Source organism: Meles meles, chromosome 3, assembly GCF_922984935.1.
Source record: "Meles meles chromosome 3, mMelMel3.1 paternal haplotype, whole genome shotgun sequence".
Taxonomy (NCBI): domain Eukaryota; kingdom Metazoa; phylum Chordata; class Mammalia; order Carnivora; family Mustelidae; genus Meles; species Meles meles.
Window position 1 is genome coordinate 94,904,738 of NC_060068.1, and position 27,166 is coordinate 94,931,903.

The 27,166-nt window shown below is 38.8% G+C and overlaps 1 protein-coding gene across 2 annotated transcripts in view; it reads right to left on the reverse strand.

The window, feature by feature from the left end:
• Positions 1–242: 242 nt before the first annotated feature.
• RAB3C (RAB3C, member RAS oncogene family) overlaps positions 243–27,166 on the reverse strand; it is a 327,998-nt gene continuing 301,074 nt past the window's right edge. For both annotated transcript variants that reach the window (XM_046000834.1, XM_046000833.1), the window contains exon 5: positions 243–8,288. In XM_046000834.1, the coding sequence (XP_045856790.1) occupies positions 8,101–8,288 (188 nt within the window). In that variant the 3' untranslated portion in view covers positions 243–8,100. The remainder of the gene's footprint in view (positions 8,289–27,166) is intronic.

Below are 27,166 nucleotides of genomic sequence, written 5' to 3' on the forward strand. Positions count from 1 at the left end.
CTGACAGTACTTACCTTCAAAGATTACATATATTAGAATTAACTCCAATGCCTAAATCCAAATCCACATTAGAAAACGAGAGGCTAAAATAAAAATGTGTTGGCATTCTTCAGTTGAAGCTCATCGTTGTCCCTAGCATTACAGGAGAGGAAGGTAACGAGAAATGGAAACAGGCATCCTAAGACCAAAAATAATAACAATTGAAAGGAAATGAAAAAATTCATCAGACTAAGGCTGAGAAATTCATGAATATAGTCTCTTAGATATTTATTGTAATCTCCAAAAAATAAAACCAGAGTAACCCAAAGAACAAAAACCACTTTCTATATAGAATTCACATACAAACTTAATACCTAATAGAGCACATACTGTTTTTACACAATAAATTTCAATAAAGAAAACTTCACAATGTGAATACTTTGTAGCTTTAAACCCAGACAAGAGCTCCTGTGGACACATAAAGAGTCACAATATTTGCTGTGCAGCTGTTAGTTTTCAACTACATGTCACAATCACTATAGGAAAACACTAAGCTGTTACTCAAGAGTTTCTGAAGAAGAGCTCCACAGTACAGTCACTGAGGAGCCAGAAAGTGCCCGGTTACAAAGGCAGGTCTTCACCTGTGCATTTCCCAAGACCCTTGATGGGAAACATGGAACTCCAAGAAAATTTCTGGGCATACATCTTTCCAGCTGACATTGGATTACACAATGTTTCGTGGTTTGGTGCATGGGCAAGATGTCTAAATCAGCTGTTCTAATGTGACTTTAAAGCCAGTTGTGTTCTGTTGTGCAGTTTGGGGCTGCTCAGCACAGAGGACTGTGTCAATGTTGCAGCTTGTCTTCTTCACGGGGACAAAAGCCAGAGAGCCCAGGGGGTAATCTGTTGGGTTTGATAGGGCCAGCTGGGCTCTCTACAGAAAAACAAGGATCTTTATCTGCCCCCACTGTCACCTTTTCATTCACAGGGAACATAATGTGACCTTTCCCATTTATTGTCTGGCAAAATCTCATTATCAAATATTTGCTGGGATCACATTCTTGAGTGTTCCAGTTGTTAGAGGTCCCTCATTTTCTATGCTCCTATATCCGGACATAATTTAGCATTTACATAATATCGTGGTATTCTCCCCCCCACCCCATTCTTCAGTTTATTAGGGGTAGGAACCATAACTCTTCCCTGTTTGATTCCCACAGCACTGAGCTCTTGGTATTCAGTAATGGTGATGACTGACTAAACATTTAAACACGCTCTTAAATTATTATTCTAATGTTGGCTACATGCTTATGTTTATCTTTTTTTTTTTTTAATTTGGCACAAAGTCATCCGTAATCTCTCTGCTTCTCCCACATTCACATGACTTTTTCAGTCATTTTGAGAGCTGAGTACAAATTTCATGCTATCATATTTAAGATAGGGCCACACATTACTGATGGTAGCCCAGAGCCATTTAATATGATTGGCACAGCCTCACCTGTCAGTTTCAGGCCACTGCTGTAGAAAGAGTGGAAGGCTTCTTATGACGTACAGATGGCCAAAGTTATCTAAAACCAAGTGAGCAAGTCATAACTTTTCTTCCTAATGGTATCATGATTTACTCTGCTAACTGAATGAAAAGGCAAAGCACAGTATTAAAATGAGTGCTTTACTTTTAAAGTTAAAATGGCGGATAGGAATTTAAGGTAGGTGACCCACTTCAAATTTCATATAAATAAATACTTAAGAGTTTTTAGTAATCCAGCACCCAGGCCTATTTTTTTTTTTTTAATTTTGCATCTCACTTACGTCCTAGGCCACCAATTACAAGATTAACCAAGGGGGTTTGAGGACGAGTTTAGGAGTTTCTGTCGAAATACCAAAGCAACTTAAGAATTCTGACTTTGGTTTCTCCTATATCACCAGTGTGGACAATTGAGAATTGAAAGTGAATATAACATTAACTATAACTTAAAAAGACATCAATATTTTAGAATCACCAGGGTTGACAATGTTCACTTCACAAACAAAATACAAGGCTGAACAACAAAATAAACACAGAAATTCAAGAAGAAAAATTCTTAGAACATGTGATCAGCATTTCTGAGAAGAATAAATAGGACTTTACCTTATGTGCATATTTTTTCTTAGGTATCTAAATTAGCTTTTTTTAAGAGATTTCTGGATTTAAGAAAGGAATGCCTATATAAAATAAATGAACATCCATTCTGTCTTAAAAATAAAATCCACAATTCTAAAGCGCAAAATTGACATATATTTGCAGATACTAAATGTTTGGTTTTATAGGAAAAAAATTACTTTGAAATAGGCACGGAGGAGTTTCACATGACACCAATAAGGTATTTACTGTATAAATTGCACCACTAGACAAATACAGCTACAAGAAATAATTTGAATAAGTTACACAGCCATCAAAGCATCTCACACATTCATTATAATTCACTCTTTCACGCTAGTTTATATACACTGAGTAAGTCATTAAATATTGCACTTATTGGCCCATGAACCCTCAATTATGAGGTGTTGAAAAATAGAAAACAAATCTATTTTTATAACATATTTTCATGCAACATTTAAGACATTTCAGTTCCACAAACACCATTAAATAGTTGTACATTTGGACAGTCCAACGGTATCACATCACGTCTGACATCAACAATATATTAACAGGAATTACAGGAAGTTTTCATTTAGCATACATCCTAGGGCTGATGAAACAATGCAGGGAAAACCATCCTACTGACACAGCAAACAATCCCCAGTTTCACTTGTATGAGGAGCATGGAACCACTAGACAGGAGTATGTCACGCTCACGTCCCTGAAAGGATGGGTGCCTGTGTGGCTCATGTTCTATCTGTGCCCTTAAGAACAGCATTCGTGAACCTAAGCAATCCCTAGCCCCAAACGGGAATATGGAAATATGGCCAATAATAAAATAATAAAAAAACCCACAGCCAACTCTCAGTTGTCCACTATGAAGGAAAGTACAAACACAGGTGAATGAAAATACACAGGTAAACCCCCAACCTTACTTCAGCAGATAATGACTGGTGGAAACTCCACCAACAATGGTACTGATGGCAGGTAAATGGTGAGAATTTGAGTCTCATCTCCTGTTCTTAGTCCTGTCATTCAGTGAGAGGAAACTGCTTTAAAACTATAATGAAAAATAGTATCAGGAAGTGGAAAAGAGAACCACAACTGGAAAGTTGAGTTTGTCTCCCAGCTAGGTGTTCTGAGAGAGGTTTTGAACTTTTTTGTTTTTTTTTTTAGTCTAGAACATTAGCAAAATGCATTTTTTTCTATTTTTGATGAAAATTATGTGTGCAACATAAAAATCAGTGTCAAGTATCTATTTTGTAGATCTTTTGAAACAAAATGGGAGTTAAAGTTGGCACACAGCAAAAGCTCCTTTTTCCCTGGCGCTGATTAAGCACCATATATGAAAATTTCCCTTCATAAAGAGGATGTGTGTGTATGTGTATGTGTAGAGGGACAACACCATGTAAGTGGCCCAAGTGTAAATATTTAAGTCTACCAAAAGGAATTATTTGTTAGCTGGAGTGTCAAGCATTTCTGTAAAGGTCTTTCAAACAAACTACATTTATTCATGAAATAGCAATAACAATAGGTACATATATTTTAGATAAATTCCCTGGACCTTGTTGCTGCCCTCTTAGGGGATACTGTATTTCCTGTATTTCTGGAATCTGGAGCCCTGTAGGTACATTATAGGGAGAACTGGTTTTGTTTTGTTTTTGGTCATCATAAACTTTGTCTTTGATCCAATTTGTCCCAATTCCTTCCTGAATAAGAAACAGGTTTATATCTTTAAGGGGCTTTGGTCAAAAAATGACTTTAAATACAAAGCAGTCCAGAAAGCTGACCCTACTGGTTCAGCTCAGCAGAAGGACTTCCCCAACTTACTAGGAAACCACGCATGTGCAGGTAGTCGACACAAATGGGCAAAGTGAAACTGTGCCGTGGAGGTGGCATCTTCTGGGGCGGGGGGGGGGGGGGGGGTGATGAGAAAGGCCACGAGGGTCAAGCGGCTCACATGCTACCCTGACCTAGCACACTGGGTGAGCATACACACAAAGGAAAAGAAGGTTTGAGTTACCAGTCATGCAATGTCCCTAAGTTACAGAGAGAGGAACCTTCAGATAAAAAAAAGGCCACCTCCTAAGTATTCCTCACAAACAACATCTGGTTGAGCATTCCAACAGTAGATGCAAATGTTTAACACTTTTTGGTCTGGAAGGGGTTTTAGTCCTGACCACATGGTCAGATTTAGCTCACAGTTTTTCACCTGCAGCGGTTACCTCAGCCTTGAGAGAGCTTGGTAGAGCCTGGAGACATTTTAAATACAGTCTGACAAATGCTACCTGGTCAGCCTCAGGAGGCAGAGAACATCTTCCCTGTGCACCAAGATTCACAGCAACCCGAGCCCATCATGATGAGCCTCTGGGAACACACTACCACACTTGGAAACTCAGGTCGCTTTATGGAAGTTCAGTTGATAATGGAATATTTTACTTTTAAAAAATACGTGAAAGTCTGCGTTCAGCATAGACATAGAATTAGTTTGAATTGGTCCCTGGAAAAGGAGTTGTGTGCTCAACAAAAGGACTGGAACTCATCTGGATAAGAGTGAAGTAGGTGGCGGTGTCCATACTCACTATGTGTTTGGGTAGATAGGGGTTTTGGAGAAGTTTGGTTATAATTTTTAGAATTTATGCTTCACATTTATCATAACCATGCTGCAGTTTTCTGCTATGACTGAAGGCATCACTGAAGGCATCATTGCTCACCTGACAGATAACAATCTTAGCACTCAGTTACCAGGCAGCAAAGGGTTACTGGCTTGAAGTGAACCTCAACGGGAACTCTTAGAATCTACTGACAGGTTCACCAAGGCAGTAGAAGTTGTTCTGGGGAGGGGAGAAGGAGGAGGAGAGGGCGGCAGCAATGAACTGAGCTACCATTCAGAAGCAATTGTTCTTGGGTTCCCGAACCATGGGATGTGGCACTTAAACTGCCACCTTAGGACTTCAGAGAGGTCATGCACCTTCTATATCCATTCACATTCCCCAACACCAAATGCCCATCCACTTTGGTGGTCTCTGTATACATGCAGAATTTTCCAGTCTAGGTTTTCAATTGCATTAAGAATGGAAAGGAAGGTACCAACACCAAAGCTCTTGGAAGTATTTGCTCAACAATTGGGGTTTGTCTCTAAAAAATTGCAGAGGTGAGGGTGGTGAGGTGGGCAGCAGAGAAATTCATTCTTGAAAAATAATTGAATTGAATCATACAATAGAAGATGGGTGTTAAAAGTGTACACATTTACACAAGCATGTACTTTAAGGTATCTTCTTTAAAATGCAAATGTAGTTAGGCTGTTGGTAAAAATGACTTGTGGTTATTTAGGCTGTAGTGGGAGTTGGAGATAATGTAGGAGGTTAAGTGTGTGTATGTGTTGGTGCAAAAAGGCTAAAAAACCTTGCAGTTACATAGCTACAAGTTTTAATAGTTTGATGACAAGAAAACCACACTATGGCTTTACCTCTTACAACAAAAATTTAATTTTAAAACTAAAATCTCTTCATGAAATGAGGAATAGAGTTTTCTCTTCCCACAAGCTTTATAGCAGGACTGTAGGTGTGCATTTACCTGAGCTCTGTGACAATCCATTCTGGAAACTTCTCAGTGAAATTCACACCAGCATGGGAGCTTTGGAACAGAACTAGGAAGTTTCATCCTCTTCCACGGAGGGATGGAAAATGGAAAGTATCCAAAGTTCTTTGGCTTTGACACTTGCCCTCATGCTTCCCTGACTGGGATTAAAGTAGTTTAGTGTAGGCATGCCTGACACCTACATGTGACAAAGGCTTCTGACTTCGTTTTTTGGTTGTGGGGCCAATTAATGTCATTTGCAATGATGTTTCCAGGGAAGGGGTTTACACAAAAGTAAAACACACCTCTGGACCTTCCGCTCTTCTCACCTTGATTTTGCTTGCCCCTATCCAATACTCCATAGAGGAAGGGGCTTATAAGATCCCTCTGAACATCATACTTAGGTCCTTGACATCTGCATGTATACATGGGAATGGGACTCCGAGGCCAGGAAAGTTTTCTTGGCTTCACTGTTTCATACAAGATTACACAAGTGAGTTTTAACAACTTTGACCTTGACCCTGCCCACATTCTGAGGTGGTTATAGAAATAACTGTTTTGTCATGCAAATAGGCTTCGGTTGCAAACCGGTCTGCTTTGTTTGCCACCCTTGCTTGTCTTGCCCTTCACTGAGAGTTCTGCAATTTTTGAAGTTCATTGGTCTATTAAAATGTAAAACATTCTCGGGCCTGCCTTGCAGGGTGCCAAAGTGGAGACTGATTACAAATGCATGGATCTTAAGCTCAAGGTGAGAAATGACCTGGGTTTATTGAAAACATCCCCCATGTATTCTTTAAGTTTCATCTTTAAGTTTCATCTAACTTAGTAATAATATACAATATAATAATATAATAATATACAACCTAGTTCCTTGACCTGGAGATGGTTATTATCCAACAACACACTTACCTATCAGTAACCTTGCTCAAGAGACTTACACCCAAAACTTTCCTAGGAACTGTGTCTAGTTATGGAAAGAGGGAAAAAAATCTTGAACATAACCACCAATGCAGGGCAACAAGAAAATCACCCTAATGAAACCGACCTTCTAAATCCACCAGTCTGTGCCTGCTGCCTTCCTTCCTCAAGTCTAGTATACTGCACCATTAAGGATGCCAGTTTCCTTTGGCGGCTCAATTAGAACAGCTGGTGAGATTTGGGGGCTTGTTATTCTCAGGTGGTCTTAGAAAATCTGGGAGAAAAAAATGAGGGTATTTGAATGGTTTTCTCCCCCTGCCCCCACTCAGTTGCTTCTGGTGTCCTAAAGTGTTGGTTCAACTTTTCGTAACTCTAAAGAGTGTTCTCTCAGTAAGGTAATCACCTGTAAAACTTACAGAATGCAGACAGAATATGCTTTATAATTGGGAACAATGGGATTGAAAAAGACTACAGATAAAAATTCTTATCCTCAACTTTAGAGCCATTGGGATTTTAAAAAACTAATTTATTGAGTAAAAGAAGTAAGGTGAGGGGTGAACAGAAGGCACTGGTTGTGGAAGCAAGTGTCTATCCCACAGGAAGAGGGGCTTCAACAAACTTCAAATTCATCTCTATTCCATGCTTGAGTGATGGTTCCAGAAAGTGGGTGGGGATGGTGTGTGTATAGTGGGAGGCAGTTATTAAGGAATGGGGAAAGTGAGTCCTTTGAGAAGTCTGCAGCCATTCCTACTCTTCTTGGTTTAAAGACTTCTTACGTAATGCCTTGAGCTGATGCCTGTCAGTCTGTCTGTGTCTTCAAATATTCCAAACACTGGGCAGAAGTAGTGGCACCAAGAGCCCTGCATTAGGGTCATTGTTTATGTACATAACTAAATTAAGAAAGTGGATTAAACCGGAACTAGATTTAATCTCTAAGAAAATTTGCAAGGGTTTCAAACACAGTATTCCTATTTCGTTATAGTCAGTGGTCTCCTCAGTTATTAGTAAGACTGAAAACCAGACACATTTCCTGAACAGTTAAACTGACCAGACCCATGATGGTCTCCTGAGATCTCCTCTTACCCCCACCCCCGCAACCCCACACAAGCAATTCCTTGGTTATCATCCTTACAAGTGAATCGCAAATTTGAACCCGAGGCACGAAATTCAGTGGTAGTGAAATTACAGTCTGAGGTCCCAGCAGTAGCTTAATTTTGAGAAGAAATCTGAAATAAAAAGAGCCTACAAAGACAAGTAACAAATTACATGCAAATATCAGATGTTTCTAGATGGATAGTCCTTACAAATTCGAGATCACATATTTGCCACATGTTAACACGGGAAATCTTCCACAAATTGAATGCGTGTATGAGCCATTGACATCAAAGATTTCCCTCAAGTAATTACTAGGCAGTAGAAATGAAGGTTAATCGACCATTTATAAACGCTGTTGGTTGGTGATGTGCCCCCTCCAGCTGCCTGTGTGTGTGTGTGTTGGGGGGGGGACATTAACAGCCACAGTTGGGCTGTGGCGGGGGAGGGCTTTCCTTGAGTCTTGTGTTCTGCTTGGCGGCAGTGATGGCCGGATCCGTCTCCAAACTCTCGGACATTTTGTCGCAGATGATATCCACAAGACGCTCAAACGTCTGCTTGACATTAATGTTATCCTTGGCACTTGTTTCAAAAAATTCAAACCCTGGAAGAAACAGGGAGAAAGACAGCTCGGTGATTTTACACTTCTGCTGAAAGTAAATGGGACTTGATGATGGTTTTTCCCTGGGGGCTGGGGCAGACAGAAGATGTGGACCTAAGATGCAAGTTGAACAAATGCTGTCATCTTGCTACCCAGTCTTTTGTTCACAGCTACAGTGACGTTTGATTTTTCCCTGTCAATTTGTTTATGAATTGAATGAACCACCACCACCAAATCTCTTCACAAAAGCTTATTAGTAAAATCCTCCACTCTGAGTCTGTCTTTGCCCTCCTTTCCTCCAGCTCTGAGCCACCAGGAAGCTTCTTGGAATCTTTTTTAAGATGTGTAATTGGGCATATTTTCCTTATCCCTTTTCGGATTCATCATAATTGTCCATGGGCATGTTTCCATTAACTTGAGGCTTAGAAGACTTTATCTGTATGTTCCGCTGTAAAAGGGACTACGGACTGCCTCACCGCACTCCCCGGTGACGACTCCTGAGCCTGAGGCCGCACCGCGGATCCATGGTGAGCTTTTGGGAAAGTTTCCATACCGAACTGGACACAAGGTGGCACTAAAGAGTCAGTGGATTAACCTTAAATGTGCTTCAACCTCTGTTTGGGGAAAATTGTGTGTCCCGTTAGGTGAACAGCTCTCCGTGGCTTTGGTGCAGATTTTTCTGGGGCTTCTATTTTCTATTCTGTGCTCTATCAGCAGCAGTGTTTTACTGGCATCTGGAATAAGACGCCTGATATATATCAAAGGCGCTGCCAGAATTGCAAGAAGGTACAAAAGAGGCGGTCACAGTTGCACACTTCTCCCCATCCCTGTACCTGGGCAGAAGCAGACTCCAGCTGCTGTTCTGTACACAGCCTTATCACTATTGTTTGCCTTCACATTCCACGGGCTCAGCTTGCCAGTTAGTTGCCATGACAACCTCCCCAGTCCATTCAGGGGACTTTGATTTAGAATGTACTGGGCAGGACACAAAAACCCTTTCTTAATCCATTCTCAATTTTACGCCCTATAAATCCTTCTGGTTACATCTGGCCCTATCTCAGAGGAGCCACATGGATTCAGAATGATTAAATCATGTGATTTCATCTCAACTCTTGGGATCCAAGGGGGGAAAAATATAGACTCATATTTTACATTCATGTCTAAACCCTCTGATAACCCAGAAATACTTTGTTGGTCATCCTCAGTATTTAAAATTAGTGTTTCTCCGGAGTTAAAATTTCTAATTTAGTAATGATCGACGAGTAGTTAGAGGACTATATTTGAGCTTGAATTCCATTAGCTAGTGTGTATTCTATTATTCCCTTGTGTTTTAACAATTGTAGGGTTGGAGTTAAAGGAGCATGAGTGGGACTGTAAAATTCCACTGGATAATTCAGAACCCCCTTTGGCTTTTAGTTTGCTGTCATTACAGCTCTGAAAAATTCTGGATTTCTTAGCAGACAACACAAATATAACTCTCTTTCCTAATGTTTTTACAGCCTACAGAGCTCTGTCATTTGTCTTACAACAATTTGATCCAGATTTTGGAGAACTCAGCTGTGGATCTAAACAATATCCTTATTGCAAAGATGTTAGAACTACTTGCATTTTATTGGGGTTTTTCCCAGTGCTAAGTGAAGGATTCTTTAAGTCCCAAGATACTAAGACCCTACTGCGTTAGTTAAGATCCCTGAATAAGACTTATGAGAAAAAACATCTGCTAATTGGGCACAAAGGTTTCATTCCAGATTCAGTTCTCTCATCTCTTCTGCTAACACTTAGTTTTCTTCTTAGTGCTGAACTTGAAGGTATCATAAAAGATTTGGCCATCGTGATGAAACCGTAACCCAGGTAAGCTTTTGTCAGATGGGATTCCTTAAACCTGGGCTTTTGGACACACTTTGCTGCTGGTGTACAACTTCAGGTCAGTAAAATGATCTATATCCCAAGAGCCAGAGTGCTCTCAGGGGCTTATAAGAATTTCGAATAGAAGAGGGTACCATGGGATGGAAGAAAGATGGATTATCAGTCGGAAGATAGGAAATCTAAGTCTACTAACAAGTCATCTTTTTAGTGTCCCGTTATTTATGACATGTGCCTTACTTCGTTTACAGAGAGCGCTATCACGCAGCTCAAATAAGAAAATGTATGTACCGGTTCCCAGCAAACCAGATGCTGCTCTGATAGTAATCGTAAACACACAGTTGAATGGTTAAGGTGTAACAGGTACTCTTCAAAGCCCTTAATATACTGTAACTCGTTTTATCCAGGAGGTGGTGCTATTACTGAACAAATTCGCTGGTTAGGCAATGGAGGCACAAGATTGTCAAGTAGTTTGCTCAAACATCTTTTTTGCTCAGCCTGTAATGGTAAAGCTGGCTTTGAGCTACTAAACTGGTCACTCCCTTGCTCCTCCAGATACCTATAGAAGTAAGCAGTCATTGGATTCCAGCTGAATTGTAAGTTCTATGCTAATTAAAACTGCACTATATATCATAAACTTTTAAATAGATTTAATAATGACTGAGAAAAACACCTTTTCTTAATGATATCAAGGTGGCCATCGGGCCAGCTGCACTGGCAGACTGCCTCACCAAAGTGAATTTTTGGGTTTCCCTAGTCTATCTTAGTCTCCAAAAAAAGCACATAACTAAATTAAGAAACACTGTATTGCTTAAAATTGTTAACCATCTGAACTTACAGTGAGTATTAATCTTTTTGCAATGTTGATGGATGCTAAGAAGTGGGGTGGCTGACAGTTTAAGACAACAATGAGGTCTGCATTATTAGTGGACTCTTCCGTTCCGGAACAATTTCTCTATAGCATGAGATGCTGTTAGAGAGCATTTACCTGTAGCACTTTTTTTCACAACTGGAATCCACGCTCTCAAGCCCTGTCACAGCTTTGTAAACACAGTTGGTTGAAATGACAACAATGGGCTTACAATGTAACAATCTTAACAGTATCCTCAGTAGGAACAGATTTCATTTCAAACCCCTTTCTTTGCTCATCCCTAAGAAGCAACTCCTCTTCGAGTTTGACCACGAGATTGCAAAATTCAGTCATATCTTCAGGCTCCTCTTCTAATCGTTGTTCTTTTGCTATTATACAAATCTCCATGGTTACTTCCCACCTAAGTCCTGAGCCCAAAGTCCTCCATGAGGAGTGTAATAAACTTTTTACAAACCCCTGTTAAGGTTGATACTCTAGTCTGATCTCTTCCCCTGAATCACCAATGTTTTTAGTGGTATCTAAAATGCTGTATCCTTTTCAGAATGTTGTCAATTCCTGTGCCCAGAACCATTGGAGGAATCACTATCTATGAAGGGGTAACCTTCCAATGTAGAAGGCTTGAAAATATCAGTGACTCCTTGATGGTTAGGAGACATGAAAACAACATTCATTTTGTGGCACATCTTCAGAGTTCTTGGATGACCAGGTACATTGTCATAAGCAATAATGTCCTGAAATTTTTTTTTCTGAGAAGTAGCTCTCAACAGGGCCTTAAAATACTCCCTACACCATTTTGTAAGCAGACCTGCCATCATCGAGGTGGTGCTGTTCCTAGAGCATAGGCAGACTATACATAGTATAACTTTTAAGGCCCCTCAGACTTTTGAAATGGTAAATGAGCATTTTTCCATTATAGAGATGGCTTCTTCCCTTAAAGCCAGAAGCTAGCTGAGGTTGGTTTTTGACTTTTGCTTCTGCAGCTTCACTCTCAATTATGCTTTGGCCTAAAGGAATGCTGTGGCTGGTTTGATCTTCCCTCCAGGCCACTAAAACTTTTTCCCTGTCAGCAATAAGCTCTTTGAATTTTCTTATCATCCGTGTATTCACTGGAGTAGCACTTTGAACTTCTGTCAAGATTTTGCATTTACAACTTGACTGTTTCATGCAAGAAGTCTAGCTTTTGGCCTGTATTAGCATAGGAAAGAAGACCTATTGCATGATTTCATTTGAGAGAAGGCCCTAAATGAGCTGGTTATTTACACCAAAGATCACGTTCACAGACAACTGTAACAAATAGAATGAACAAATTTTAATGTTACACCAAGATATGAGGTGATCAAATAGTATTGGAAAAATGGTGCTCTGAGACATGCTTGATACAGCATTGTAATAAAACTAGCTTTGCCTCCATCTCTACACTGTATTATAGATATAAAAGTTTCTGGAAATGATAATTGCAGCATCTAGTTGTTTGGATTCAGGGCAGATCCAGGTTTACGGTGCCATAAATGATCTGCTGTCCAGTTGACTCATAATCAAGTCTTTGTGAAGCCACTCACACCCTACACCTCATGGATGTATAAAGCCCATGGCCTAAATCTTAACAACAGATTCCAACACCTCACCCTTTGTTCTTCTTTGTTGGATTTTCAGGGCCATCCCCTCCCAGTATTTTAATTTCAACTGCAGCAAGGGGACCTTATTCTTAGAAATCTTGAACCTCTTATCTACATACACAGACAGGAGGGAGCCACCTGTGCTTCACTCTGGAACCAGTTTTTCTTACTAACATGTAAGACCGTTTTTAATTTACTAGGTAGGATAGTGTGGTTCTGGAGTTTAAATAAGTAGCCCAAGGTTACATAGCAAGATGACCGTGAAGGCTCACAGAAATCTGATAAATAGGTTACTGATTTAGCTTCCAGGCTTTGACACCTGTCCCTTAAACTGCATCAGCCAATTTCATAATGAATTCACATCCTCTGACCGTCATTTCTCTTTCTTCCCTCATCAGAACCTTTCTAATTCCTCTTGGACACCACCCAAATGTTCCCAACTTGGATGAGTCTTTCGCTACACTCCAGTACATCTCTGGTTCATGTCTTTTCATGCCTGATTCCAAACGGTTATTCCTGCCCTTTCCAAAGGTTATTATAGGCACCATGGACTTCACGTGTGACCTTATGCTTCGGTTCCACTTGACCCTGAGGGACTCCGCAGAAACTGGGAAATATTTTGTAAAGAAAAATGTGCTGAAGAAAGCCAAAATCAAACTTGTGTTCTCCCTACTATATATATTGTTAAAGGGGGCAGTAGAGCATGGTGGTGCAAATCAGATTACACTCAAGCACCCAAGAGTTGTAATCCTATAGCCTGACATTACGACATTGGACGGTTACTTGTATCTGCATACTTCTAAACTCCACCCCAGAAATACTAAACTGGAATCACAAGCAGGGGCAGGGTCTAAATAGGCATTTCAGAGCTCCTTGGAAGGTACTTTATGCACATGAAGGGTTAAGGTTCAATATTCTCTGTACACCCATGTTTGTAGCCTCATCATTCATGAGATAGAATGCAATGCAAATAGCCACTGACTGATGAGTAGATTAACAATGTGGTATAGACATAGTAAAATGCATTACTCAGGTATAAAAGGAAATTGATACATCTGCCAAATGGATAAACCTCGACATTATCTCCTAGGATATAAACCAGTCCCAAAAAGACAAATACTGTATGATTTCACTTGTGAAGTACATAGGATAGTCAATTTCACAGATACAGAAAGTGGAATGGTGGGAGCCAAAGGCTGTCAGGGAGGGGAAAAGAGAGAGGTAACAGTTTCCATTTTGCAAAATAAAAGGAATTCTTGAGACTGGTTGCTTAGCAAAGTGAATATACTTGTTCACCTATATGCTTAAACATGGTAAACATTATGTGTATCTCTTTAACCCAAATTAAAAATTTTTCCATATTGATAAATACCTACATGAAGAAACAAAACCTTTAACAGATTTACTCCTCAGGGAACAAGAAAAAGAAAAACTGAAGACCAATGTGAGCAGAAATAAATGAAATAGAGACTAAAAGCTGTTGATTTGAAGATAGAAAACAAAACTGACATGTAGCTAAAGAAATAGAGCAAATACTAGAAACATAGACCCTACAAAACTAGAATGGTGAAGACATAAGAACAAACCAATTAGTAGTACGGAGAATGTATCAGTAATCAAAACTTCCCCAAAAAAGAATGCCCCAAAGGCGAGGGCTTCACTGGTGGATTCTATCAAATTTTTAAAGAAGAATTCATGTCAGTCCTCCTTTAAACTCTTCCAGAAAATTCAAGAGGAGAAAATACTTCCAAGCTAACTTTGAGGCCAGCATTACTCTGCTATCACAACAAGGACACCAGAAGAAAAGAAAATTGCAGGCCCATATCCTCAATGAACATAAATCCCAAGCCCCTCAAGACAATGTCAGCAAACCAAGTAACAATGCATAAAAAGAATTCTACACCAAAATCAAGTGCTTTATTCCAAGGAGGCAAGAATGGTTCACCATCCATTAATCAGTGTGCTACACCACATGAACAAAAAGCATACAATCATTCTGTAAAGATGCAAATGCAGCACTGGACAAAATTCAGTATCCATTTATGATAAAACCTCTCAACAAGGTAGGTATTGAGGGAATGTACTTTAGCATCATAAAGGCCATATGTGACAAATCCACAAGTAAGATCACACTCAGTGGTGAAAAGCTGAAAGCTTTGCCTCTAAAATCAGGAATAAAGATGTTTTCTCCCACCACTTTTATTCAACATAGTATTAGAAGTCCTTGCCAGGCCAAAAAGGCAAGAAAAAGAAAAGGCATCCATAGATGAAAGAAAAAATAAAACTATTTGCAGAAGACAGTGTAAAACATGTAGAAAATCCTAAGGACTCCATCAAAAATCTCTTAGGACTAATCAGTGAATTCAGTAAAGTTGCATGATAATCTGTTAAATTTTAATATACAAATAACAAAATATGGCAATTCAGGAAACATGGACAACAGAATAAAATACCTAAGAATAACTTTAATCAAGGAGGTGAAAACTACAAAACATTGTCTTCATCGATGTGTTTGAACAGTAAATGAGAAGATACTCTTTGGTCACATAATTGGAAGAATATTCTTAAAATGTCCATACTTCTCAAATGCAATCTCTACCAAAATCCTAATGCCACTTTTAACAGAAAAGTAACCAAGAGTCCTCACATCTACATGGACCTACAAAAGACCCTAAATACACAAAGCAATCTTGAGAAGAACAAAGCCTGAGGCATCATGCTACCTGATTTCAAACCATATTACAAAGCTATGGTCATCAAAACAGTATGGTATAGGAATAAAAATAGGCAGGTAGGTCAGTGGAACGGGAGAGCTCAGAAATCACACATATATGATCAATTGTATATTCTTGGCTCATTTGTCATCAGTCGGAAGGGATTTCTCTGCAATAAATGGTGCTGGGGAAATTGGCCAACTTCCTGTGAATGATTACAACTGGCCCACTAAATTGCATCATATACAAAAATAAACTCAAAATGGGTTAAAGACTTGACTGTAAGATCTGAAACCATAAAACTTCCAGAAGAAAACAGGTGATCAATTCTTTGATGCCAGTCTTGGTGACTTTTTTTTTTTTTTAAATCTGACTTCAAAAGCAACTAAAAAATAAACTAGAGGGACTATTTCAAACTAAAACAACCTCTTCATAGTGAAGGAAATCACCAACAAAATTAAACAATGCCCTACCAAATGGGAGAAAATATGCCTGAATCATAGATTTGACAAGGGGTTAATATATAAAAAATATCAAGAATTCCTACAATTCAATAGCAAAAAAGGAAACAATCTTATTTAAGAATGGGAAGAGAATCTAAATAGACAATTTCCTGAAGAAAACAAATAAATGGTAAACATTAATATAAAGGGGATCAGCATCTGTAGTCATTAGAAAAATGCAAATAAAACCCACAATAATATCACTTCTCACTTAGCATAACAGCTAATATCAGAAAAGTTTTTTTGAGGGAATCCAGAAAAGGGAATGCTTATGCACCATTGGTGTAAACTGGTACAGTCACTATGGAAAACAGTATGGAAGTTCCTCAAAAATTTAAAGATACAGCAATTGTACTTTCTAAGAAAAATGAAAACTCTAATGGACCCCCATGTTTAGTGCAAACTTATTTATAATAGTTAAGTGCCTATGGATAAATAAATGGAAAAGGAAGATGTGTATTGTGGAAGAAAAAGGAAATGTGGAATGTTCTTCAACAATATGAATGAAATCTTTGCCATTTGTGCCAACACATGGATAGACTTCAAGGGCATTATGCTACGTGAATTAAATCTGATGGAGAAAGACAAATACCATATGACTTCACTTGTAGGTAGAATCTAAAACAACAACAGAAAACCAAACTCTCAAATACAAAGAACAGATTGATGGTTGCCAGACACACAGGGGGACTGGTGGACTGGGGAGGAGGGAAGGGGGCTCAAAAGATCGCATTATAAAATTAAGAAGTGAAGGATTCACTATCTTCAAACACCACTGATGGGAATGGAAAATGACCCAGCTCTTTGGAAAACAATGTATTCCTATATAGCAGTGGCTACTCTAGGTTCTGAGATGCCATTTGTTTTCAAAAGATATTCTGGGAAATTGAGTCTCTTTCTCCACCCCCAGGAAAATCATAAATGGCATCTGGGACACTTGGACCATCTTCAACTTCACTTTGAAAGAATGGTAAGAAGTGCTATTGTTTCTCTAAAGGGGAGGCAGCTCCTAAAATCATACTTTTCATTTAATTATTTAAGAAGTCTATAATTTGGGCGTAGGTTTCTATTCTCAAACTCCTAAATAAGACCTTTTGCTTCCAGATTTTAATTGCAATTCTGTGGAACTGGATGAACCAGAGTGGCAAAAAGGTCATTCTGCCAGCTGGGTGAAATTTGGGCCCAGCGTCCAGATTGCTGTGTAGCAGGATTAGCTGGTGGTTAGCTTTCCAGATAGAGTTCAGGAAGAGCAATCAATAAGGATTTGGATATACTGCCTCAAGAAGGGCCCCAGAAAGCCTTCTAAAGTTGGACAAAAGAAGAGGAACTCAGCCAAAGGTTCATGTTGCTTACAATAAGTATTCAAATATTCTAGTCTTTTGAGTCCTGTCATTAGCCAGGCCTGACCAGATGGTACCTTTCTTCTGCTTTATCAGGATTCTGAATCTATGCAACGGTTTTGTATGATCTTGACAAATCACAGTGGGTATAGAGAAGGTTTTGTCTTTGGCCTTTCTCACTCCAGACATGAGTTTAACATTCTCCATAGGTGAGAGAAGTTTAGCTTCAGCAGTACAAAGGACTATAATGCAAAGGACAGCAGTACAATGACAGTAGCCTGTGTTATGACTGATCCTTTTCTGTGAAGGAAGTCTATCTTATCGACTCCCTTTGGTGCCATCCCTTCCTAGATGTATATCCTCCCCCCACACATATGCACTCAAATCATCCCCTGTGCACTCCTCCTCTATTGTAGACACTTGATCCAAGGTCCTTGCAAATTTCCTCTTGAGATTGCTATGTATTCTGTTTGGCCCCCAAACTGGTAAACCTTTTAACATTTTGACCTAACCTTTAAAATAGTGATGTCACTCTAGAAATAACAAAGATGACAACATAGATCATTCTGAACTTTGCTCCCCTTGCATAAGGAGAACAACTAACAAACAATTACGGATGGAACAGACGCCTTTGGAGAATTCTAAAAGAAAGGGAAGAGGTTGAAGAGAGTCGCATTAGAGAGCTAAGAGGAGCAGCTTCACATTATGGTCACAGGACTGCATTGCCCCTCCCTCAGGCTGATGCAGTACCATGCTCGAGGTCTCCTTGAACCTACAGTGTTTTGAGTGGGGAAAGAGAGGCCAGAATAGACATGGTAGATTGCTTCTGGGAAGCCTCTGCTCCTGTCTTGCTCCATAGGAATTTTGGGAATTTAGTCACTGGGTGCGTCAGTCACTGGGATTTTTACTGTGACAGAGAAGGGAAGAGGAGCTTCAGTAACTGACACCCACATCTTGTTAGACTGAGTTTCCACCTTAAGCATGCAAGTAGCAGTCCCCACCAGGAGCTTTGCTCATCTACATCTAGTAGCATAGTCTGATCAAGCCTGATCCAGGTTATCAAAGAGTTTTGAGGGTCTTGCAACTTGGCCTGCCCCTATCTAAGCAGGGGAGCTTAGAAAGCTTAGAAGCTGGTTTGCTCCATTATGCTTAAGCAAAGAGTAAAATAGGCTGAGGTAATCCTGTGCTGAGTAAAGCTGGAGGCCCTGTCTAGCTTGGAAGACCTGAACATGAAGCCTTGGGGGCTTTGGAGCCAGTTCTCTCATAATGGGCCTTCTACCCCTATGCATTGCAACCTTCAGCTCACCTGACTGAGAAATGTAACCAGAGCACAAGAAAACTACATAGACCATCCAACGGTGTGCCTATGGTGGACCATGAACAGAGACCACAGCCCATGGCTTCCCCTGTGGGCAGAGCAAATGAGTGGCCACATCTGGCCAAAGAATTCAGTGCACAGCCTTGACTGATTCAGACTTCCAAACAATATGCTGTGCAGCCAAGTAGGCCCACCCTGCCAAGGCAGAAAAATTAATTCATTGTGCTGTCTACCCTGAATATAGTACTCCTGTCTTGCAAGCCTGACCAAAGAACCCACGTCAATGTGTAGTTCATCATACAGCTTCACAGGCATGGGGAACCAAGGCAGCAGTCCTATCTAACTTTACTTAGAAGCGCACATCCTGACCTCAGAGCTGGGGCAGTGAACTTGCCCCCAAATAGACCCTAATAGCAAGCCCCATCAACCCAGGGTTATTATAAGTGTACAAGTCCAAAACCACAACTGATCTGACTGGTGAAGAATGGTCTCTGTGAAAGTGAACATGTACTATCTGGAAGAAGAAACTGCTTACTCAGATTCACAGGTGAAAAGCTCCAATAATCAATCCTAAAGAAATGGAGATCTATAAACTGCCATACAAAGAATTCAGAATAGTTGTCCAGAGAAGTTTTTGAACTGGAAAAAAAAGCACACACATACATACAAGTAAAATTGAACAACCCAATAATGCATTAACAGAATACCTTCAAAGATATAAAAGCACTTACAAAATCCACAGAAATCTTAAAGTTGAAAAACACTCTGACCACATCTAAGAATTCAACAAAGAACTTCAAAAGCATAATTGTATTGAATCAATTCAAGAAGATAACATATTTGAAATTACCAAGTCAGAGGAATAAAAGGAAAAAAGAATACCTACAGGACTTAATTGACACAATCAAAAGAAATAGTATCTGCATTATAAGAATTCCAGGAGAAGAAAAAGAGAAAGGGACAGATAATATAAGAAATGGACATCCAGATCCAGGAGGCCCAAAGACCCCCAAATAGATTAAGCCTGCTAGGGCTACACTGAGACACCTCTTCATTACTACAAGTACAGGAGAAAAGAGAGAAGTTACGGACAAGGGAACAAAGATTATCATTTCTCAACAGAAACTTTTCAGGCTAAGAGGGAAGAAGATGATATATTTAAAATATTCAAAGGAAAAACATTATCAACCAAGAATTCTATATCCAGCAAAGGTATCCCTCACTAATGGCTAAAGACATGACTGAAGAAACAAAAACAGATTTAATCAACACTAAACCTATCTTAAATGCCAAATGGAGTTTCTTGAGCTGCAAAGGATGCGAATTAACATCATAAAAACATAAGAAAGTAGCTTAAAACTCACTGGTAGTGGCAAATACACATTCAAAGTTAGATTCTATAATATGATAATGGTGCATAATTTACTTACAGGTCCCATTGCAAAGTTAAAAAATAAACATAAAACTAGGCACAACCACAGTAATCTCCTAGTTAAACAATGTTAAAATATGTAAATTGTAACATTAATAACCGAAGTTGTGAGGGGGAGGACAAGCAATATAAAGTTTAGGAATGCTATTGACATTATTTCCAGCTTATAGTATCTTAAAACTCTAATACTTCATGTAAGCATTATGTTAATCAAAAGGAAAGAAACCTGCATTAATTATACAAAGGAACATGGTAAAGAAGCCCAGGTATACTAATACTGAAACACAGTAGGATAACAAAGAATATTGATCTATACCACAGCCAGAAACCGAAAAACAAAATGGCCATAGCAAGTCTTTACTTACCATTAACTACTTCAAATTTAAATGGCTTAAATTCTTTAAAAGACATAAAATGGCTGAATGGATAAAAATCCAAACCCAAGAACACGTTGCTTCTAAGAGACTCACTTTAGTCTTAAAGGCACACATAGAGAGTGAAGGGCTGGAAAAAGTTATTTCAAGCAAATGGTAACCAAAAAAAGCAGGCTGGGGTATCTATATACCTCACCAGAAATTAAACCCACGGAACAGAACTGTAGAAGCTATCTAAAACCCAAGTATATAGTCAACTAATACCTGACAAGGGAGCCAATACTCTACAGAGAAAAGACAGTCTCTCCAAAAGATGCTGCTAGCAAACTTTCATGTCTACATGAAAACCAGTAAAGTAGACCTATATCCTACACCACTCACAAAAATTTGAAATGGATGTATGACTTAAATCTAAGATCTGAAATCATAAAGCTCCTTCACATGGGTCTTCGCAATAACTTTTTGGACAGGACACCTCTGGTACAAGTAACCTAAGCAAAAATAAACAAGACATCAAACTATAAAGTTTCTGGGCGCCTGGGTGGCTCAGTGGGTTAGGCCACTGCCTTCGGCTCAGGTCATGATCTCAGGGTCCTGGGATCGAGCCCCGCATCGGGCTCTCTGCTCTGCGGGGAGCCTGCTTCCTCCTCTCTCTCTGCCTGCCTCTCTGCCTACTTGTGATCTCTCTCTGTCAAATAAAATCTTAAAAAAAAAAAAACTATAAAGTTTCTGCACAGCTCAGAATTAACAAAAAGAAAATAACCTATGGAACAAGAAAAATGCTTATGAAGAAGACATTTGTCTGAGGAAGATAGATGAGTGGCCAACTGGTACAGGAAAAGATGCTCAACATTATCAATCACGAGGGAAATGCAGGTGAATTCCACAATGAGATATCACCTCACACTTGTTAGAATAGGGACATAAAAAAGAAATAACAAATGCTGGTTAGAATGTGGAGAAAAGGGAACCCTTGTACACTGTTACTGGTGGTAAGAATGCAAATTAGTGCAGCCATATGGAAAACATTATGGAAGTTCCTCAAAGAATTAAAAATAATTCCCATGTGATCCAGCCATTTAAGTTCTGAATCTTTATTTGAAGAAAACAAAAACACTAACTTGAAAAAAATAATGTGTAGTTCCATGTTCATCGCAGCATTATTTACAATAGCCAACATGTGGAAACAACCTAATTATCCATCTGTGGATCACTGATAAAAATATATGTGTGTGTATGTATGTGTGTGTGTATATATATATATGTATGTGTATATATATGTACATATATATAAAATATATGTATACACACATATATATATACATATATTTTATATATATATGTAAAATGTTAGAGCATGCATATATATGTTGTGTTTATATATATGCACACAAACACAATGGAATTATCCAACCATAAACAATGAAGAAATCCTGCCATTTGAGACAACATCAATGGACCTTGAGGACATGATGCTAAGTGAAAAAAAATCAGAGAAAAATTCTGTATGATCTCACTTGTGGAATTTGAACAAAAATAAACTCATTGAAAAAGTGATCAGGTTTCTGTTTATTAGGAGTGGGTCGGGGGGCTTAAGGAGGAATTGGATGGAAGTGTTCAAAACATATAAACTATAAGATAAGTACTCAGGATGTAATGCTTAACATGATGACTACAGTTAACTATGATCACATATCCTACAACTCTTATGAGAGTATATCCAAAGAGTTCTCATCACAAGGATGATGTATGACATAGTAAATGTTAACTAAACTTTTTGTGGTAGTCATTTCATATATGTAACTCAAATGCTGTACACTTTTTATTTTTTTAAAGATTTTATTTGTCAGAGAGAGGGAGAGAGCACAAGCAGTGGGAGGGACAGAGGGAGAAGCAGGCTCCCCGCTGAGCAAGAAGCCTGATGGGAGACTTGATTCCAGGACCCTGGGATCATGACCTGAGAAGAAGGCAGACACTTAACCAACTAAGCCACCCAGGAATCCCTAAATACTGTACGCTTTAACATGGTGCTGCATATCAATGTCTCAAAACTGGAAAATTATTTCTAATTTTTGGCTTATCTTTAACCATTGTAAACATAAAGAGTGATAATGGCGTTATAGGGGCATAAGTCTTTCCTTTTGCCCCCCCCCCGCCATGATTTACAACTAATTGGATATCCATGACCAGGCAAAAGCTCACCAGGACCCTGGAAGATCCATCCATCTGTACACCTGAAAGTGGGTGGAGTACATCTCAAGGGAGCCTAGAGAGCTAGGGGAGGAGAAGTACTCCCCTAGATACTTCTTTGGCAGAAGAAGTATATGGAGAAGGCACCGAGTGGGAGTATGTCCATCTGTGCCTGCTCTAAGGAAACCTACTGTTCTCTCTCAGGAGAGCCTACAGTGACTGGTGGGCAGGCAAAGGAAAACAAAGACAGAGTGGAAGGAAAGCTTTTCCTAGTGTTTGCCCTAGGATTCTGGCACAAGGTCTACCCATGGACCTCTAGGAATAGCTAACAACACTACCCCTTGTTTCATTTCTCTACCAGCATTATTTATTTCATTTTTGGGGGCATGCAGTCCCAATCTTAGCAACCAGTAGTTCTGGCCAGAGAAACTCAACCTGTGCGATAGTGCCACCTTCTGGAAAACATAAAAAAACAAAGGTGATGGTTTTTGACGTAAAGTGCTGCTGCTGTTTTCAAAGTAGTAAACACCTTATGTAGTTAGGCAGAAATATGGTACCACAAAATGACAATTTTCAAGCATCCCACACCAAAGATATGAACTATTGAGGTATAACTGATAAATATTTAAAATTAGCTATTATGAATAATTCAACTACAAGAAAACAAAAAAAGCCACAGGATGATCTCATGAATAAGATTATAGAAAAGAAGGGAGTACTTTACCAAAGAAATTTAAAGTCTACAAGCAATCTAACAGAAAATGTGGAGCTGAAGAACTGGATAAATGAACTAAAGAAAGCATTAGAAAGGGTTGGAAAGAGAGTAGATCAGATGGAGAATAAAAGCTCAAAAACAGGAATTAGAAATGACTCACGGGAAAGAGGAAAGAGACTTGAGATTTAAAAAAGGAATAAACACTGTGACAACTTTGAGACGCCATCAGAAAAGCCAACTTAATGGCAAGGATATACAGAAAGAGGAACCTTATATTGTTGGTGAGAATGCAACCTGGTGCAGCCACTCTGGAGCACTGTATGGAAGTTCCTCAAAAAGTTAAAAATAGAATTACCCCATCGCTCAGCAACTGTACTACTAGGTATTTACCCAAAGGATGCAAACATAGTGATTTGAAGGGGTACATGCTCCCCAATGTTTATAGCAACAATGTCTACAATAGCCAAACTACGGAAAGGGCCCAGATGTCCAACAACAGATGAATGGATAAAGAAGATGTAGTTTGTATATATATACAATGGAATATTCCTCAGCCACCCAAAAATGAAATCTTGCCATTTGCCATGACATTAATGGAACTAGAGTGTATTATGCTAAGCAAAATCAGTCAGAAAAAAAGTCAAATACCATACAATTTCACTCACATGTGGAACCAAAGAAACAAAACAGATGAACACAGGGGAAGAGAAGGAAAAATAAGATAAAAACACAGGGAGAGGAAAACCATAAGAGACTTAACTATAGGGAACAAACGGGGGCTGCTGGAGTAGAGGTGCGTTGGGGGTTGGGGTGACTGGATGATGTTCACTAAGACCACTTGATGTAAGGAGCACTGGGTGTTCTATGCAACTGATGAGCACTAAACTCTACCATGAAACTAGTAATATACTGTAGGTTAACTAACTTGAATTTAAATTTTTTTTAAAAAAGGGGGCAATTTAATAATAGGTATACCAGAACAGAAGAGAGGGAGACGAAGTTTTATAAAGAAGTTCCCAAACTCGGGGAAGGAACTGGGTAAGAAGCCAATATAACACTTTAGTATCTCAAGACAAAAATATCTTCTCCAAAACACAATATATTAAAACTGTCAAGTCAGTTATAAAGAATTTCAAAGGCATCCAGGGAAAGAAAGCAACCTACAAAGGGACCCCCATTAAGCTAACAACAGATACCACAGCAGAAACTCTACAGGCCAGGACACAGTGGAATGACATATTCAAACCATTGAAAGATAAAAATTGCCAGCTAACAGTACTCTATCTAGCAAAGTTATCTTTCAGATTAAAGGAGAAATAAATGCTTCCACCTACAAATGGAAGCTAAGGGAGTTCAATACCATTAGAACAGTTTTATAAGAAATATTTAAAGAAGCTCTTCAAGCTGAAACACACACAAAAACTATGCAAAGCTCTGGTTAAGTATAAGTGGTCAGAATTAGAAAACTTTTAGGAAAGTGTACTATGTAACTATAGCATAAAGTTAAAAGAAAAGAACATTAATAATACCTACAGCTATTACAACTTGATAACAAACTATTAAAAGGGATAATTTGTGACATGAAATATATAGAGGGGAAGACTAAAAGGATTGAACCTTTATAGGTGCAAGAATATAAGCTGTTCTCAGCAGAAAAGGAGTATTTAATCTATGATATGTTACATATGAACCTCCTGATAACCACACAGGCATATCTGCCAAATATGTCTGCTCTAGCAGACACACAAACATAATAAAAATGGGAAACTGAATAAATAACTATGGAAAACTGCCAAGTTGCTCAAGGTATACAAGAACAAGAAGAGGGGTGCCTGGGTGGCTCAGTGGGTTAAGCCTCTGCCTTCGGCTCAGGTCATGATCTCAGGGTCCTGGAATCGAGTCCCGCATCGGGCTCTCTGCTCGGCGGAGAGCCTGCTTCCTCCTCTCTCTCTGCCTGCCTCTCTGCCTACTTGTAATCTCTGTCCGTCAAATAAATGAATAAAATCTTAAAAAAAAAAAATACGGAAAAATAACAAGGCATAAGATATAAATAATGTCAACAGTAACTCTTGACACATCAGTCACTACTCTAAATGCAAAGGGATTTAACTCACCAATCAAAAGGCACAAGGTGGCAAGATGGAGAAAAGATAAGACCCAAATTATGCTGCAGGAGACTCATTTCAGCTCTAAAGAGACTCTTAGACTAAATGGAAATGATGGAAATTGATATTCTACGTAAATAGAAACTTTAAAAAAAAAAAGACATAGGCACACTTCACATCGGACTAAATAAACTTGAAGCCAAAATGAAACAAAGGAGGTCATTATATAATTATGGGGTCAGTATATCAAGAAGATGTTAACAATCATAAATATGTATGCTCCCAACACCTGAGCACCAAAAATGTATTAACCAAATATCAACAGGTCTTAAGGGGAAACATATAGCAATACAATAGTACTAGGGGATTTTAATACCACACTGTCAGCAATGGATAGATCACTCAGAAAATCAACATGAAAATATTAGAAGTGGATCACACATTACAATAGACTTAACAGACACAAAATATCTCATCCAAAAAAAGAATACATACATGATTCTTAGGCCATCAAACAATTCTGAGTAAATTTAAGACTGAAGTACTAACTACTATCTTTTCTGATGACAACGTGAAGAAATCAGCAGAGTGATAAGAGCTATAGATGTATGTGCAAACTAACACACTTAAAAAAAAGGCATGGGTCAAAGAAGAAAACAAAAGGAAATTATCTTCCAATGAAAATGAAAGTAACATATCAAATCTTATGAGATGCCACCAACGCAGATCTGAGGGGAAAGTTTATACCAATAAACCCAGATTAAGAAATGGGGTGGGGGGGGCGCGCCTGGGTGGCTCAGTGGGTTAAGCCTCTGCCTTTGGCTCAGGTCAAGATCTCAGAGTCCTGGGACCTAGCCCTGCATCGGGCTCTCTGCTCAGCAGGGAGCCTGCTTCCTCCTCTCTCTTTGCCTGCATCTGCCTACTTGTGATCTCTGTCAAATAAATAAAATCTTAAAAAATTCTCCAATATACAAGCTAGATTTACACCTCAAGGAACTAGAAAAACTTACAAATTGATGCCAAATTTAGCAGAAGGAAGGAAATGATAAATATCATTATGGAAAAAAAGACATCAGAGACCGGGAAGACAATAGAAAGGATCAATAAAACTAAGAGAACAGTTTCTTCACAAAATGTAACTGACAAACTTTTAGCTAGGCTAAGAAAAAAGATGACTCAAAATCTGAAATAAAAGCCATTACAACTAATACTAGAGAAATGTGAAGAGTTTCAAGAGACTACTAAAAAAATTATTTTTTCTTGGTTATGTAATATGTTGGCATATAAATATATTTCTAAAACACACAACCTACAAAAACTGAATCAGGAAGAAATAGTCTGAACTAATAGTAAGTACAAAATCATATCATTAATTAAAAACTTTTGAACACAGACAACTCCAGGACTAAATGGCTTCACTGGAGAATTCCACCAAATGTTTCAAGAAGAATTAACACCAGTCTTTCTCAAACTCTTCCAAAATCATTATGGAGGGGTCACTTCCAAACTCTTCCATTGAAGCCAACACTGAAGCCAACCAAAACTAGATAAAGATACCTAAAGAAAACTATATCCTGATCAATACCACTAATGAATTCAGTTAATATTTTTTGAGAATTTTTGCAAGTATATTCAAGAGTAAGTTAGAAGAATTAGACCCCAGGACCAAGTGGGATTATCCCTGAGATGCAAAAATGATTCAACATATGCAAATCAATGAATGTAGTGCATCACAATAAAATGAAAGATAAAAATCCCCAAATAATCTAGTAGATGTAGAAAAAAGTTTGACAGAATACAACATCCTTTCATGACAGAAAGAAAAAATAAAACCCACATT